We start from the raw sequence: 15338 nt of genomic DNA, 5'->3' as shown, positions 1-15338 counted from the left end.
AACTAAATTAATAAAACTAACATTTCATTATACGGAGTATACATATGTCAACAATTTGAACCCAATTTCGAGCTATTAGGGTCACACCCAGAACTAGGAGTCTGCTTCTTTTTATTTATACTTTAATTTAAAAGTTAGGTTATTGTTTGCGACAACATTCTCACATTTACAAAATATATCTATAAATAACTACTACTGAACTCCACGTCCTGCGGCTCTGTTTTGGGTTTCTTTGTGAAATATGATTTGATTTCCTATTGGGGACGTCCCGCGGTTTCGTAACTGCAGCAGAAACTATAAGCAAAGTACATATTGAGCTCCGAGAGTGTGTATCTGAATACGTGGGATGGGATTGTTGGGAATACGGGTATTTAACTGTGGTGGTGGGCGTGTGTGCATCTCCAACTCAGTGCGGTGGCTGCGGCTTCTGCGATCGACTGTGATTCCGGACAAGAGTTATGTTCGTTGAGCACCAGTGCCAGCAAGAACGGCGGCAGTTTAACAAAAAAGGCAACAGGTCAACTGCTCGCCGCTCGCCGGCGGCCGGTCGCTGCTGGTCGCCGATCCTTTGGGGCATTGACAGTGGCAGCAGCGGCGGCGGCGGTTTAGGATCTCGTGACTGTGGCAAAGGCAACGACACCGCCGAAGTGGGAATGTCTTTGCCCGTGGCCGAGGATCATTTACTCTCGTCCTTCTCTGCCTTGTCCGCCTTAGCGCTGGCCCGAGTGGCCTTCTTGTCCTCGTACATCTTAATTAGCTCGCTTTTCGAGGGCATGGGCTTAATGTAGCCGTGTTGCACCAGGTACTTAATGGATACGGTGGTGCACCCTGCAAAACGGTTAAGAAATGAAGTAAGTTATGCTTTAAATACTTTAAATTGATATTGTGAAATTTTAGCATAATCTGTTCCAAAGCTTACCCAGAGTAAGGGCGTAGCGCAGGGGCGTGGCCACTTTATAGCACAGATAAGCGATGGCGTAGTGCCCCATATCCGAGCCCTGCACCTTCTCAATGATGTTCTCGCTCAGGTGGACGTACTGAAGCAAAGCGGGCACATCGACGCCACTGCAATAGGAGGGATTTATATAGGGTTTGAACGAGAGGCTTCTGGGGTAGGGTACGTACCTCTTTGACAGGTAGTAAAATCCTCCAAACCAGCCCACTGACGTGAGCACGTGCACCGGGATGAGCACGTACCAGTACTGTTTGTACATGTGCTTGAACTTGGCGAACAAACCCATGTTAGCCGCCTCGCCAAAGAGTTCGCTGGAGGTAGTGGTATTGGTGACCTTCAAATCCTTGTCGCCGGCCGACGAGTCTTTAACCGCGGGCGCTGGTGCAGCCGCCGCCGGGTTCGCCGACTTGTGGTTGAAGCGGATGTTGACGGTAGGCAGAAGCAGGTTTCGGCGATTCGCGAAAGGCCAGGAATCACTTGCCAGACTTGTCCTGGTCCCGGACATTGTCGACAGGCACCTTGAGTGGGCGCTACTGAACAGCCGCAAGGAGCAGGCGAGCAAGCGCTGACGCGACAGAAAGACCACTGTTGCCATGGTTGAACCTGGATTGGCCAATCCTCTACAGAAATTAACCAATGTGCAACGTGCCGGGCTGAGCCTCGCAGAGTGTGCTCTTCTATTGGCAGCAGCGGCTCAAGATTCACCAGTTGCTTCGTCCGATTCTCCTGGTGACTATTTTACACGCACGTTCCCACGCAGAGCCGGCTGAATTCAGTTTATTAAATATCTTCTGATTTCACCTGGCCTGCTGCAGTCATCGGCCTATCGGTTTTTGATAACTGAGAAAAAGCACTGGATGTTAAGTAACAGGGCTGGCGATAGTAGACATAAAAAGCAAAAGGCTTTTAAATTTTCAATTTTGAGCATTTGTATTTCTCAACTAACGAATTGCTGAGTTGTTTTAAATCTAAATAACCTAAAAGTCTCGCAAATAGCTATTGCTTAAATATAGTACCAGTCTTAAAAAACCAAGAATATATATCGGCTTCACCGATTTAGATCGTATAAGAAGAAACGAATCTTTTTAAACTTTTCTAAACCAAAGGGCTTATCTTGGGATACATATGTATGTATTTATATCAGTTCATCAGAAGGGTAAACTTAATTTGTTGAAAAATAAAAATCCTTGCTAAGCGATCTCAACATTAAAATATGTATGTTGTTTGCTTCGAATATAAGCATTTGTATTAGCGGCCAATTCAACAGATAAGACAAGCAGCTCTCTGATGCAAATAACAAATAATAAACTATAGTACAATTCAACAAATAGATACAAATCAACACTGTTGAAAAAAGAATTCCCTGTACAATGCGAATGTCTTCTACCGAAAATAACGGGAGTGCCCTTTATGCATATTTTTCGTCAGCGCATTATGAATTGCGCATATGATCATTGAGACAGTCACAAATAATAAATAAAACACTGTAAGAATTTAAAAAATCCTATATAACTATATAGGAGAATTTCGAAAAATTGTTAAAAATTACGATTGAATACCGGGTCTTCCGCTTAACAGAGTGCTGTTCTCCACAGCACCTGGCTGTTAGGCGCAGCACTCTAAAAACGCTGTCAAATCAGCTGTTGACAATATTCGATTTTCGTAGCTAATTGAACTTTTAAATCCACGAGGGTGGCCAAATCATTCCACTACATTTACGGCTGACGCAGTAACCTAACACATAAAAAGTAACTTTTAAACCTAGTAACAAGGTCAATCCATGGATACGACGGAACAGGCTTTCAAGGAGGTGGCCTCGGAGATGCGTACTCTGAACAATTGCCCGGGCACAACGCCAGGCACGCCGATGAGCAAAAATCAGCTTAAGAAGCAGCGCAAGCTGGCGGAGTTTGCTGAACTCCGGAAGCTGCGACGCGAACGGGAGCGTGAGAAGAAAAAGCAGAAGCGGCGGGAGGCCAAGGAGCTGGGTCTGCCCGTCCGGACGGGCCCCTCCCGCAAGGAGCTGAAGAAACGCCAGGTGGCAGAAGGCGGAAAGTCTGGCCTCTCGTTTGCTATAGATCTGGACTACGACGATCTGATGCAGGAGCGGGACATCGTCAAGTGCGTTAAGCAGTGCCTTCGCATCTACACCATTAATCGGCGCAGCCCACAGCCGGGCAATCTGCACTTCACAGGCATCCGGAGCAACGGTCAGATTCACGAGTCATTCAAGAAGAACGAAGGCTGGGAGAACTGGCACGTGCAGTACTACTTCGATCGCGGGCACACCGATGTTTTCGAGCATAGCCAAATGGTATACCTCACCTGCGAGTCGGATCGGGTGCTGGACAAGCTGCAGCCCGGCTGCACCTACGTCATCGGGGGCCTAGTGGACCACAATCACTTCAAGGGCCTGTGCCACTCGAGGGCCACGGCGGCGGGGCTGACTACCGCTCGCCTCCCACTCAGCGAGCACGTAGACATGAAGACGAGGGCCGTGCTGAGCACCTACCATGGTAAGGGGTAGAATTTGCATAATGTTGTCAGAAAAATGTTTATATATTTATATATATTTTTATTTATTCCAGTGTTTGAACTGCTGACCAAAGTTGCTGCCGGTCAGGACTGGACTGCGGCCATTCTGGACACGATTCCCATGCGCAAGGGAGCCAAGGCGAAAATCACAGACAAAAAGGAAGGATTGGGTCAGGATCTAGAGCTGAATCATAACTTGGAGCAGCAGGACGAAAAACAGGAAGCTGAGTCTGAAATCGAATGTTATTCTTTGGACAGTTGACGGCAGTCGACATCGGATCTTGAGGTCTTTTTGATTTTTATTTCAGTTTTTGTTTTTACAAAATCACATTTAGTTTTGTTTCGCAATTTAAATTATAACTTATGTATTTTAAGCGCAAATAATATTAAGAATACAAAGAAAGTGTGTTACTGCATTTATGTTGTACAACGCACAATGATGGCCAGCGCAGTCGCCAGAAAAAGGATAGCGTCTTCTAATTTTGTATAACGCTGAAATGATTTGTGCACGTTATATGGCGAATACGTTTTCAGATAGCGCCGAACCAAATCTCTTCATGGTTTCGTCTGCGTTTTTTATTTGCACCTTTTTAGTTTTTTTAACTGCTGCATCAATCTTTTGATTTGGATTCATAAGTAGCTAACGCCCTCACAGCGACATCAAAATAAACCCATACATATAGGTAAGTGTAAGTGGATCTGTGGTATATGTACAAGTTGCGTGCCGTCGCTCGTTGTTTCTTTTGTTTGAGGTCAGTAGATAAACACACACAGGACAAATACAAACTAAAGTCATAAAGTAAAATAGTAATAAGCATAGGGTTATAAAACAAAAAAATGTACAAAGCAAGAGGCAGAAAAACAAAAATGGGGAAAACTTTTGGCTTAACTTTAGGATGATTAGTTTAGTATATATGTAAGTATATATAGCACTAGTGTGTAGCAAAATATATAACTGATCTCTACCAGGGAAAATATAACTATTTCAATCGGTGGCGCCGTCTGTCTGTCGATTTGTTGAGTTCTATTTGTGTATGCATATGTATGTTAAGACATTAGCTTTATAATACGACAAATCGAGCCGATCGCCGATTGATCCAATCTTTACTTAAAGTCATCCGATTCAAGTATCTCAAAATCGCTCTCGTCCGACGAATCCAGGGCGGTGACAATACGCTGCTGATCACGATCTCGACTTGCATCCGTGCCATCGCTAGTACCGACTGCAGCAGCACCACCTGCTCCCCAGTGCACCAGGCCGGAAACAAGGCTGGGCAGGAGCTTCCCGCTGTTCGCCAGGAGCGCCTGAGCCTGCGTTTTCACGGCGAGGGCCACAAGCTCGCCGGCGGGATCCGTGCCAGCGGTAATCTGACGCAACTGAGGGTTACCAGCGGCATCCACGGTGTTGTGATCGGGGAACTGCAGCCCCTTTGACAGGCTTTCCTCCGACGAGGAGGAGGTGGCGGACAGCGACGAGTCACGCTTGAAGTGACCTTTTCGGAAGTTCATATCTTCGCTCTCTTTGGCCAGCTGCTCCCGTGGCTGCGACTTCTCCTGCCTCTTGGGCGCCAGCGGAGCTAGTTCATCGTCTTCGTCTGTGGAATGCTCGTCAATCTCGGGTATTGCATCCGGAATGAGGAGCTCCGACGGTATATCGTCGCTGCGATCGTCATCGTCCTCGTCATTCGCATCGGTGGGCGAACTGATGGTGGCCACATCGCTGGCCCGCTCCAGCACAAACAGATTCGACTCGTTCACATCCGGCAGGAACTCATCCTCTGCCTCGGCTTCCAAGTTGTTGTAGTTCAGCTTCTCCGACCACTGAAAGTCTGGAGAAACAAAAAAATATTTAATTTTAAATTATTATAACAATACAAAATAATATTACTTTTCTTTAATTTGTTTATATTTGTAAACATGCCGCAATAAGTTTGCCGTTTTCGTTTGGTTTAAGTGAGTACTAATAGATTGATTTTTAATTTAATAAAACAAATAACAAATATAACAAGAGAGAATGCTATAGTCGAGTTTCCCGACTATTATCAGATACCCCTTACTCAGCTATAAGAGGCGTGACCCTAGAGATTTTTTGGTATACCGCTACAAATTGTCAAGACGAACAATAAAACGAAGAAAAATGCAAACATTCTTCAAAAGTGTGGGCGTGGCAGTTTTGGGAGGCTAGTGGGCTTTAGAGTGGGCGTGGCAACATTTGGAAAAGAACTTGCGCTGCGCATATGTCTGTGGATGCTGCATGCTTAATCTCAACATTCTAACTCTTATAGTTCCTAAGATCGAGACGTTCGTACGGACAGACGGACATGGGCCAGATCCACTCGGCTATTGATCCCGATCAAGAATATATATATACTATATGGTCGGAAACGCTTCTTTCTACCTATAACATAGGAGGGCGACTCACCCCTGTGCTCGATCTTCAGCAGCTTAAAGGTGTACTTGGTGGAGACTAGTGCGGAGACGACCAGGATGGTCAGTACCAGCATGGATCCGGAGATAAGGTGACCGAGCACTGCGAGGGTGCCCAAGCAACCGCTGCTGGCCAAGCAGAACATGCTGGGACTGCTGTGGCGCCAGTCGTCGATCCTCTGCCGCCAGGTGTTGATCTTGCCGCGCAGCTCGTCCGTAGGCACAACGCGGAAGCTGCAGCGCGTCCAGTAGATCCAGTAGCCAAGTAGTCCCAGGAATAGCACGCCCAGCGGTCGGGCCCTGGAAAGATCACAGCGCACGTCGAGGTGGTAGACTTTTAGCGGATATACTCATAGCCTATGAAAGATGAGGCCGAACTACAAGAGACAAAGGCTCGACAACTACTGCCGGAGATAGCCCGAAAACTCGATGATGTCTATTACGTTTGGAAATGTTTAGGGTAATAATTAATGACCGCTATCTAGTGGCGAAACATGTTCTAGCAGGAAGCAGAAGCTTACCAAGTTCCAATCCCAAAAAAAGAAGCAAAAGGTGGTCAAACCTGGTCGGTTGACCGAGCAACGTTTTTTCGGACATTTTGTTTCATTTCACGTCAGCACGCTTCTACAGTGCGTATCTAGACTGTAAGGACAACGCACGGCAGTTCACAGCTCTTCTGCCTCCGATCGTTAAGCATAATTATTGAGAATATGTGTGTATATATTAACTCTATTATACCAACGGATGGGAAATTAATTTGAACTCATTTGTAAAGTCACTTCTAGAATTTCTTGCAATTGTAATCTGCGGAGTTTATAAGACCTTATTTTTTAAAACCCCCAAAATGTATTTACAGTAACGTTGGTTGCGTTTTTATTGAAATACTAAATTAATAGCGAGAGCATGATTTATTTGGTTTCTCGCTTCTACTACTGAATCGCACTGCTGCCGCCAACAAGTTGTGCAAAATGAAAACGAAAAGTAAACGTTTAACGAATTCCAGATAGCTGACGAAGGCAATGATCGCCCCGTCGATTGGGGTTTCTCCCCTGCGGATATTCAGGTTCTGCCTCTTATCGAAGCTATCGAACTACGCGCCACCAACCCAAAACAGGAGCGCCCACTGTAGCAGTAGTTGGGCAGACAATATCAGCTGACTCATAAATTATTCGAGCACAGCTTGGTTCTAGCTAACAGCATCTTTAAATGAACTCCCAAACCAGGTGTTACGATTGGTTGATTTATGGCCTAGTGTATCTTCCATACACTGGGAAAAAAGCCTTGAAGTGCAGTACACTCCCAATAGGGTTATCAAAAGCACTATACAAACATGTATGTTCATTATCAGTTTTTTTTTTCTGCATTCAAAAAATGGCATCGACTGTAGGTTTCTTTTCAGATCGAACTAGCCATCACTTGAATTTTCCCCAATGTGTATCGTATCATATTCCACCTGGCTCCATCGTGTGTTTTTGTTTTCGTTTGACTTTGCTGTGCCCTAGTGTTTGTTTGTTTTTTTATTTTGCTCGCCCTACGAAACGCTGACGACTTGTTTTGCTCTTGAAAAGCGTCTAATTAATTATCTCGCTGTTTCTCTGCTAATTCGCACTTTGGATTGATGTTGATGGGAGGGGGCTGTGCGTGGGGACGTAGACGGCAAGTTTTGGAGTGGTCAGTGGTTTTTTGGCTCGGACAGACCCTCAACTGATCTCGTGGAATATCATGACACTGGTGCTATTGTTGCCTTCCGATCGTTGTTGTTTAGTAACTGCGGCTGAGAGCAGCTATTGGGGCTCAAGTAAAGAGTCTAAAAAGCAGAAAGCAAATATAGCGCAATTGTCGCGTTTAGATACGGAAACGGAGAGCGTTAAATGTGTAAAAGTGGACATCCGTCCAAAAGCACGGTTAATATGTTGGGCAGATTGGTAGAAATATGTATGTTATTATATGAAATGCTTGGGCAAGACAATGTGCACAGGAGGTTACCCAAACAGTGACAGGAAACAGTAACAAATGGTAACAAATAAGATAATAACACTATTTGCACAGACAGTAGAATTTTATTCGGAGTACTCTTATCCTTTCGAATTCTCGAACATGACAGTGTGAATCGATCGAACTGAATTTATCAAACACAAATCCATATTGCAAATACGTTAGCCAAAATTATCAGCCGTATAGAGTTGCATCTGTGAAACGGCCGCGTGCATTCATGCTGTGTATTTCATTTTATTCTGTTTTGGTTAATTGCGCCACACAGAACGCTCTAAATGGGCGGAGGAGTGGTCGGTGTGTATGGGCATGGAGTGCCATTTTTATGTACTAGTGAGTATTTATATAAAGCAAGGACGGCGCAACGGGGCGAAGGGCGGGGCCTTTCAGTCAGCTACAACGAAGGTGTAAGCACGTACAAAAGATCGCCGGCATACACACAGCAACCTACAGCGGAGCCTAAGTCAATAGAACTGATTTATAATCAGCGGAATTGAACGGAAATTGGTACACTTTTTATCAGTTTAACAAGTGCGCAAAACAACAAGTTATAATACTACTTTGAAAAATTGCCCAGTCTGATAAATAAACAGCAATCATGTTTAGTTGCACAAGATGTGGATATTAAAAAAAATATTTTTTTTAGTTGCAATAAAATAAAATATAAATACCAACTTAAGAAAGAAACACAATCTAAAATCCCAATTTCGTGCGCTCTTTAAAGATGTGCTCTACGGTCTTGGCCATAGCTGTATTTGGATGGGCATGTGCATGCACATAAGCTTCATTTCGGTGCGCTTTTACATATGTGGAACAATCTTTGTGTGCGCACATATATTCCGAAAATAAAACATTGCAACTTTCAGCCCGAAATTGGCCACGCAAAGAGGTTCTTTCTTTCCTACCTACAGCTCCACAACTTGTCTTGTGTCACCGACCATATGATTTTACGCAGTATATTTTAAATATTCACTTTTCTGCGCAGCTTTCTTTCAATGGGAACGAGACTGAATTGGCTGGGAAGAAATTCGGACTCGCACGACCCGATTAAAATGTACATAATTAATTGCGTAAAGCATTTATAGGCCTTAATGTAAAACCATATACTTGCCGCTATTTATAAAGATTACTGCCTTACTGAATTGAAAACAATAACGCCTCGGCTTTATGAATATGGACTTAGTAAGGTTTTAAGATTCCCATTTATTGATTCGAGGTCAGTTTTCGAGGAAAGCTTTTCGAAGCTGGACCAAGTAATGACAACATTCTGGATGGATGGTTACTTCGACTTACCATGCCATTAGGACGACTGTGACCACGGATGCCGCTATGCAGTGGAACGTGGACCTTGACGGACGGGGCAGGACTTGGAACATTTTGTATGAGAGTAGCACCAAGATAGTACTTTGCGAATCGCTTTTGTGGACTGTGATTTCGATTTTCGGCTCCCGCGGTTGGCGGACTGATTTCCTCTCTGCTCCGCGATTTTAGGCGACTTTCGATTCCGTTTCGCTGTCAAGTTTCCCTTGTTGTACGACACAATCACTTTACCGTTAGGCCAGGTTCTGGGTCAGCTGTGCGTGTGTTCTGAGTAACTGTTATCGGTTTGCTATCTTTGCTTTCGTCCTTCCCCTCTTTTATTTCATCCCTATGCTTGCTCTTTGTTAAAAATGCGCGACTGCTGCGTAGAAAATAAAATAACAATATTCATATGTAACTGTTGTATGAGCAATATTTCGGATACATGACAATTTACCAAAATGTTTTTGTCATGTTTTTCTGGCATTTGAGGGCCTGTCTCACTCACACAAGCGCACTTGTTTTCACAAACGGAAAACGATTAAGAACAAAAAAAAAAACTGCGTAGTGCAGCATGGAAAATGTGACATTGGAACTGCGGCTTTTCCACCAGTGATTAACCATTTAACTCGAAATACTTATTTTATCAACTTATTCCCTTGTTTTGCATCAATCATCGCTGATGTTGTTGTTGTTTACTGCTTGGCTTACCGGCTGGTTGCGAGTGAGATAACACTGCAGCGTGGGAGAGGACGATGGCAAGCATGTGGGAGAGAGAGGGGAGCGCGTGGAAAAGTTGTAATAATAATAATAAGAACGGAGCCAAACACTAACGCCCAACTGAGCAGCAACAACAGCCACACAAAAACGTATAAAAAGCAAGTTGTTTGGCCTTCGATGTCTTTTTCAATTGCGTCGCAGAATGAAACACAAAATAAAAACAATACAGAAACACATCACACTCAGCGTGTGTATGCATATGTACACACATATGTGCGAAACTTGGCGCTTTTTGTTTTTGTTTTCCTTTACACTTTTACCGTATTTTTATGAAGGAAAGGGATAAGGAAAACGGTTAGGGGTAAAAATTACTAGTATTCCACTCAAACAAAAACAGAACTGATAAAACCTACTGTTGCAAAAAAAAAATTGCACTCCCATCTCACGCACACACACACGACTGCATCTAAAATGCAACTTTAAAAAAAGAAATCAGGAGCAATTTAAGCCGCAAATAGTTCATATTTTAAGCACAACTCAGTTTTCCGCACGTTCTTTGCAAAAACGATTTTAGATCGTTTTGTAACTAGATAACACACACCTAACATATGCAAACAGAAGTTACGAACACAACACATCGACAAGCTATAACAGAGCTCGCCTACTTTTCGCTATAGCTGGTGGTATCCAAAAAGACTTTCGAAAATATTATGCTGACTCCCGAATTCCAAGCAAATTCGATCGCGTCACAACAAAAATCAGCGCAATAAAAAACACATCCAGTTAATGTGACCCCGTGCACGGCGATGGAAAATACCATCCGGCGCAAATCAAATACCACAATTTACCACACCAGTTTCGATAACCACCTACTAAACTGTTCGGTTCGACCAGCTGTTTCACATTACTTTGTTAAATACCAATAAAAGACACATTTTCGCAGAATATTTCTTTAATTTTGACAAGATTTTAAAGCATACGAAATACACAATATAAGTTCCTGAACACAAATTTAAGCCACCGTTTTCTTAACTTTAATTGTGAAAGAAATGAAAAGTTGTTGCTCTATTTATCTGTGCATTTCTTAAATGTTTACTACAACCGCTCCTTTCAAATGTGAGGTGACAGCATGTTATCGATATCTGACTTCAGGGCTGCATGGACTTCGTGTGAGTTTTGAATTGCCGTTTGAAAATATATGTTTTCCCCATTTAATGCTTTTTCGGTGGTTCTAAATGGTAGCGGTCAGCGGTACAAAAATTGCAAGCATCATTCAAAGCTCTCAACGATTCGGGGCATAATTTGATTGATGTAATGAACTCTTCCGGGGTTTCCTAATTTTTGGCGGGAAGTCGAGGGCTCGCGATTGCCATCGTCATCTCTCATGGCAACTAAAACATAGCAGGCATTTAATGAACGTTCACAAAACGCCTAGATTCAGCTGAGCTTTGAGAAGGCTTCCTGAAATTTCGACATCCCAACTAAAATTCCCAGTAGCAAAACACCAATGGATGCGACGTGGTGAGTGGGTCTTGGGGCTTTATGCATCCCGGTTGCTTACGGGCTACTAATTACTGCTTTTTCTCAATCTAATGCTTCTCCAATTAAGCAGGGCAATGGAGCAGCTGCTGGCTGCAGTTGAGATGGGAGGTAGCCACAGCGAGGCGACCACACCAACGGCCACGACCACCATATCGATTTGGAGCGCCCCCTCCGAGGGCAGTGGCTCTAGTTCCATGGACCCTGGCTCTTTTCGGTTCCACTTGGACGGGCAGCCTATACTGCCACCGTTGGTGATTTAAATTCTTGGTCAGGGAGTGCCATTTACTGAGGCGTAACCCTTTTACTTTGTTCCAGATGACGAGCGCCAAGAGGCGCGAGGTGCAGCTGGCCCGACAGATGGCTAAAACGCTGGAGGAGCGGTATCGCCTGGCCAGACACTCGGCGGGATCCGACATGGCCAGTCGGAGAAGTGTGTCACAGTTGCAGAAGACAGAGACGTTAATCTATGACAGCACAAGGGACCAGGCTCGTCCTCAGACTCTGGTCTTTGGCATACAGTTGCCCACCATACAGGTGGATCCTCCAACGCCTCAGCCGCTGGTGGAATCAATAGAAAACACTTCCCCAAGGCGGCATAATCGCATCACCGATCGTATCCTGCAGTTCGAGCAGTCGGGACTGGGTAAGCTGCTGCCCAAAGATAAGTGTATCCTGCGCACAAGTCCTGCGGTAGCCGAAAACCAGCATCAGGATACAAAGTACACAACGGCAAAGGAGCTCGGCAGTCCACTGGCAGAACCAGCTGGTTTTCAGCGCTCGAGAAGTTTCACACTAGACGAGCCCTCCCAGGTTCTCGTAGAGCACATGCAAAGGGAGGCCCTGGCTGTCAAACCCAGCCAGAGTTTGGCCAACTTCGAGAGGCAGACCATCGAGTCTCAGGCCAAGCGGGTGAACCGCAGTGCAAGGAGCATTAGCAGCAACATTAGCCACAACAGCTACAATAGCAACACTAGCGCCGCAACCAAGAGCACCATCGCCACTAAAACCACAACCGCCGGCAGCAGCTCCTCCAGGCGGGATCGCGTGGTGGAGCGTATAATAGAACGGGCGCTGGACGATCATGGCGCTTTGGAAGCCAGCCGCAAGGCGGGAGTGCGCAACTATCTGTGTGGCCATCGGGAGCGGATGAATCAATTGGTCATTCACCAGGAGAAGGAACGTCGTCGCATGCAGGCCCAGTTTGATCATCAGCAGCGTCAGCTCATAGAGGAACTATGTGCTGAAATTGATGTTTCATCCGGCGCCGAAAATCCTGACAGTCTGATATCGCAAAGCACCAGTACGGGAGACCTGCAGCGTTCCTCCCCCGCGCCTACGCTACCCTCCTTTTCATATGCTACGCCGCGCAGCTTCCAGGACATGGAAGACTTTCAGACGATGGAAGACAAGTGCCAAATGGCGGGGCCTTCTTCCGCTCGCAAGAGGTTGTTTAGTCCGAAACTAGCACAGGGCTACGACTCGGAACCGCAGCCGCTCAGTGCTCCCAGCACACCGCGATCGTTGCCCCTCAGGAACAGCAGCTTAACCAATAGCAGACGAAGTGTCCAAGTTGTCCGGCGCCGATCGAAAACTGTGGGCAGTAGTCCAGGAAAAACAATCACCGCAGCAGACCGTGAGGTGAAGAAATCGCCAGCGAATCCTGCAGGTGGAGCAGGTCGACCGAAGAGTTCTCCGGGAAAAAATAGCTCCATTATAGCGAAAAGGGGAAACGCACCACCAAAAAACGCCTCACCGCCCAAGCGGGTGGGCAATGTAAGTTTTCCAAGCGAATCTAACCGATAAATTATTTGTTTTTTCGCCAACTTTAAATCTTAAATCTTACTTTAAATCTATGCTATTCGATTCGATTTTTGCTTTTATTTAACTAAAGCATTTACGATTTCCTATTTTTGGCCTTTTATTTTTATACCCGTTGCTCGTAGAGTAAAAGGGTTTCTAAATTCGTTGAATAGTATGTTACAGGCAGAAGGAATCGTTTCCGACCATATAGAGTGTATACATATATTCTTGATCAGGATCAATAGCAGAGTCGATCTGGCCATATCCGTCTGTCCGTATGAACGTCGAGATCTCAGGAACTATAAAAGCTAGAATATTTGTTGGATATTTTTTCATAATAATTCATGTAATTCATTCATGTAAATTTCTATCGATTTTCCAAACAACTTTTTGTCACGCCCACTCCAACGCCCACTCTTTTAATCAATTTCTTTATTTTTTCTCATTTTATTCCCCAATATTTATCGATATCCCAGGAAAATGATGAAATTTTGCGTTCGCATTAACACTAACTGAGTAACAGGTATCTAATAGTCGGGGAAGTCGACTATAGCATTCTCTTTTGTTTTATATTGAGAGTAAATGCATCTTGGCATAATCACTTAATAATTAGCTAGTTTATCCCTAACAAAGTGAAAACCCTGACGGAATAATCTGTAATATTTATTTTCTGTACTCCCATTCTATTATTTCCTCTTCCCCAACACATACAGCGCAAGAAGCCCTAGCAATTCGGGTGGTCAGTTATGCAAGTGCCTTAACAAAGACTGCGATAAAATCGAGGGACCCAACCTCTAGCACCAGTAGCTAGCCTATTTACTAACCCAACTAGCAAGTGCCTTCGTTCCCTGTTTAATATCGCCTCTAATCCCTGCCAGAAATATGACGAGCTGAAACAGGAAGAGCGCCAGTGGGCGGCCACACGTATAAATGCCGGTGTGCGAGGATTCTTGGTCCGCCGGCTTTTTGCTACCGAGCAAGTGCAGCGCATTGTCCAAACCATCAGAGACACCCTGATCTTCGTGTTGAACCTACATCTGGAAACTTTTGGACATGGCCTGGATGCAGAGGAGCCTGCAAACTTGCGCCTCAAGGCGCGATTGCTTCAACAGGTGGGTTGGTGACTCGTCTAGATGTAAAAGGTGACAAAATGTGTACTTCAGGCTTGGATAAAAAAAACTATAAATTAATTATTATCTGAGTGGTATAAGGTATGCATGCGATAGTCAAATAACTCGACTGCAGTGTTACCCTCTGTGCTTACATTGACTTTTGGTTTAACTTTGAGTAAGCAAAACAAAACTACGGGTATTTTAGAATAATTGAGGCGATTTTATATAAATATTTGATTTGAAATGGCCTTATTTGCAAACTCAACACAAGCTGACTACTTTTCCCTTTATATTCTTTGAATTAACTCATAGCTCTGCTCCGCCAGTCGTACCCTGCACCTGATCTTCTTCCAGACCAACATAAAGGACCGCATGGAGATCATCGCTCGGGATCGCCAGAGGATCAAGACCAAACTACTCCTCAAACATCGCCGATCGAATTAAGATTTCATAGGTTAGATTGCTCGAATAAAGGAAACGATAAATGAAAATTTCTTGTTTTAAGTAAACACATCTTTATTACATTTATGTATTCCGGTTCCACTTTCTCCTTATACATTTTTATACCCGTTACTCGTAGAGCAAAATGGGAATACTAGATTCGTTGAAAAGTATGTAACAGGTAGAAGGAAGCGTTTCCCACCATAAAAAGTAAATATATTTTTGATCGAGATCACTAGACGAGTCGATCTGGCCACGTCGGTCTGTCATTCCGTCCGTATGAACGTCGGGATCTCAGGTACTATAAAAGCTAGAATGTTAAGATCAGGTACTATAAAAGCTATAATGTTAAGATTTTCATGCAGCTTCCAGAGACATAGACGCAGCGTAAGCCAAATGTTGCCACGCCCTCTCTAACGCCCACAAACAGCCAAAAGCTGCCAAGCCCACACTTTTGTTTTGATTTTTCTATTGGTATATAAAAAACACTTTAGACACGCCCCTCCTCGCAAAAC

At 44.4% G+C, this 15338-nt stretch overlaps 4 protein-coding genes across 13 annotated transcripts; 2 read left to right on the top strand and 2 right to left on the bottom strand.

Moving 5' to 3' along the window:
* Positions 1–94: 94 nt before the first annotated feature.
* LOC117147918 (uncharacterized protein C18orf19 homolog A) lies at positions 95–1801 on the bottom strand. The gene is made up of 3 exons (XM_033315035.1): positions 1126–1801; positions 920–1065; positions 95–828 (listed from the first exon to the last, which is right to left on the bottom strand). The coding sequence occupies exons 1-3, from the start codon at positions 1548–1550 to the stop codon at positions 677–679; spliced, it is 723 nt and encodes a 240-aa protein (XP_033170926.1). The 5' UTR covers positions 1551–1801; the 3' UTR covers positions 95–676.
* A 773-nt stretch (positions 1802–2574) lies between these two features.
* LOC117146495 (tRNA methyltransferase 10 homolog A) lies at positions 2575–3954 on the top strand. The gene is made up of 2 exons (XM_033312742.1): positions 2575–3471; positions 3544–3954. The coding sequence occupies exons 1-2, from the start codon at positions 2736–2738 to the stop codon at positions 3750–3752; spliced, it is 945 nt and encodes a 314-aa protein (XP_033168633.1). The 5' UTR covers positions 2575–2735; the 3' UTR covers positions 3753–3954.
* Positions 3955–4013: 59 nt separating this feature from the next.
* Positions 4014–10740, bottom strand: LOC117146493. 5 transcript variants are annotated; one of them, XM_033312737.1, is made up of 4 exons: positions 10530–10740; positions 9203–9590; positions 5913–6217; positions 4014–5319 (listed from the first exon to the last, which is right to left on the bottom strand). In XM_033312737.1, the coding sequence occupies exons 2-4, from the start codon at positions 9283–9285 to the stop codon at positions 4595–4597; spliced, it is 1113 nt and encodes a 370-aa protein (XP_033168628.1). In that variant the 5' UTR covers positions 9286–9590; positions 10530–10740; the 3' UTR covers positions 4014–4594. The 5 variants fall into 5 exon arrangements, with proteins under 5 accessions (XP_033168628.1, XP_033168629.1, XP_033168630.1 ...); XM_033312738.1 differs by having other exon boundaries at positions 9203–9587; XM_033312739.1 differs by having other exon boundaries at positions 10558–10740.
* A 105-nt stretch (positions 10741–10845) lies between these two features.
* LOC117146492 lies at positions 10846–14873 on the top strand. 6 transcript variants are annotated; one of them, XM_033312730.1, is made up of 6 exons: positions 10849–11097; positions 11171–11449; positions 11538–11721; positions 11786–13243; positions 14149–14382; positions 14709–14873. In XM_033312730.1, the coding sequence occupies exons 2-6, from the start codon at positions 11436–11438 to the stop codon at positions 14868–14870; spliced, it is 2052 nt and encodes a 683-aa protein (XP_033168621.1). In that variant the 5' UTR covers positions 10849–11097; positions 11171–11435; the 3' UTR covers positions 14871–14873. The 6 variants fall into 6 exon arrangements, with proteins under 6 accessions (XP_033168627.1, XP_033168621.1, XP_033168624.1 ...); XM_033312733.1 differs by having other exon boundaries at positions 10850–11097; positions 11541–11721; XM_033312734.1 differs by having other exon boundaries at positions 10854–11097; positions 14695–14873.
* The last annotated feature ends 465 nt before the right edge of the window (positions 14874–15338 follow it).

Source organism: Drosophila mauritiana, chromosome X (assembly GCF_004382145.1).
Source record: "Drosophila mauritiana strain mau12 chromosome X, ASM438214v1, whole genome shotgun sequence".
Classification (NCBI taxonomy): Eukaryota; Metazoa; Arthropoda; class Insecta; order Diptera; family Drosophilidae; genus Drosophila; species Drosophila mauritiana.
Note: the sequence above shows the minus strand (reverse complement) of the source record. Positions and strands in the feature narration are given on the sequence as shown.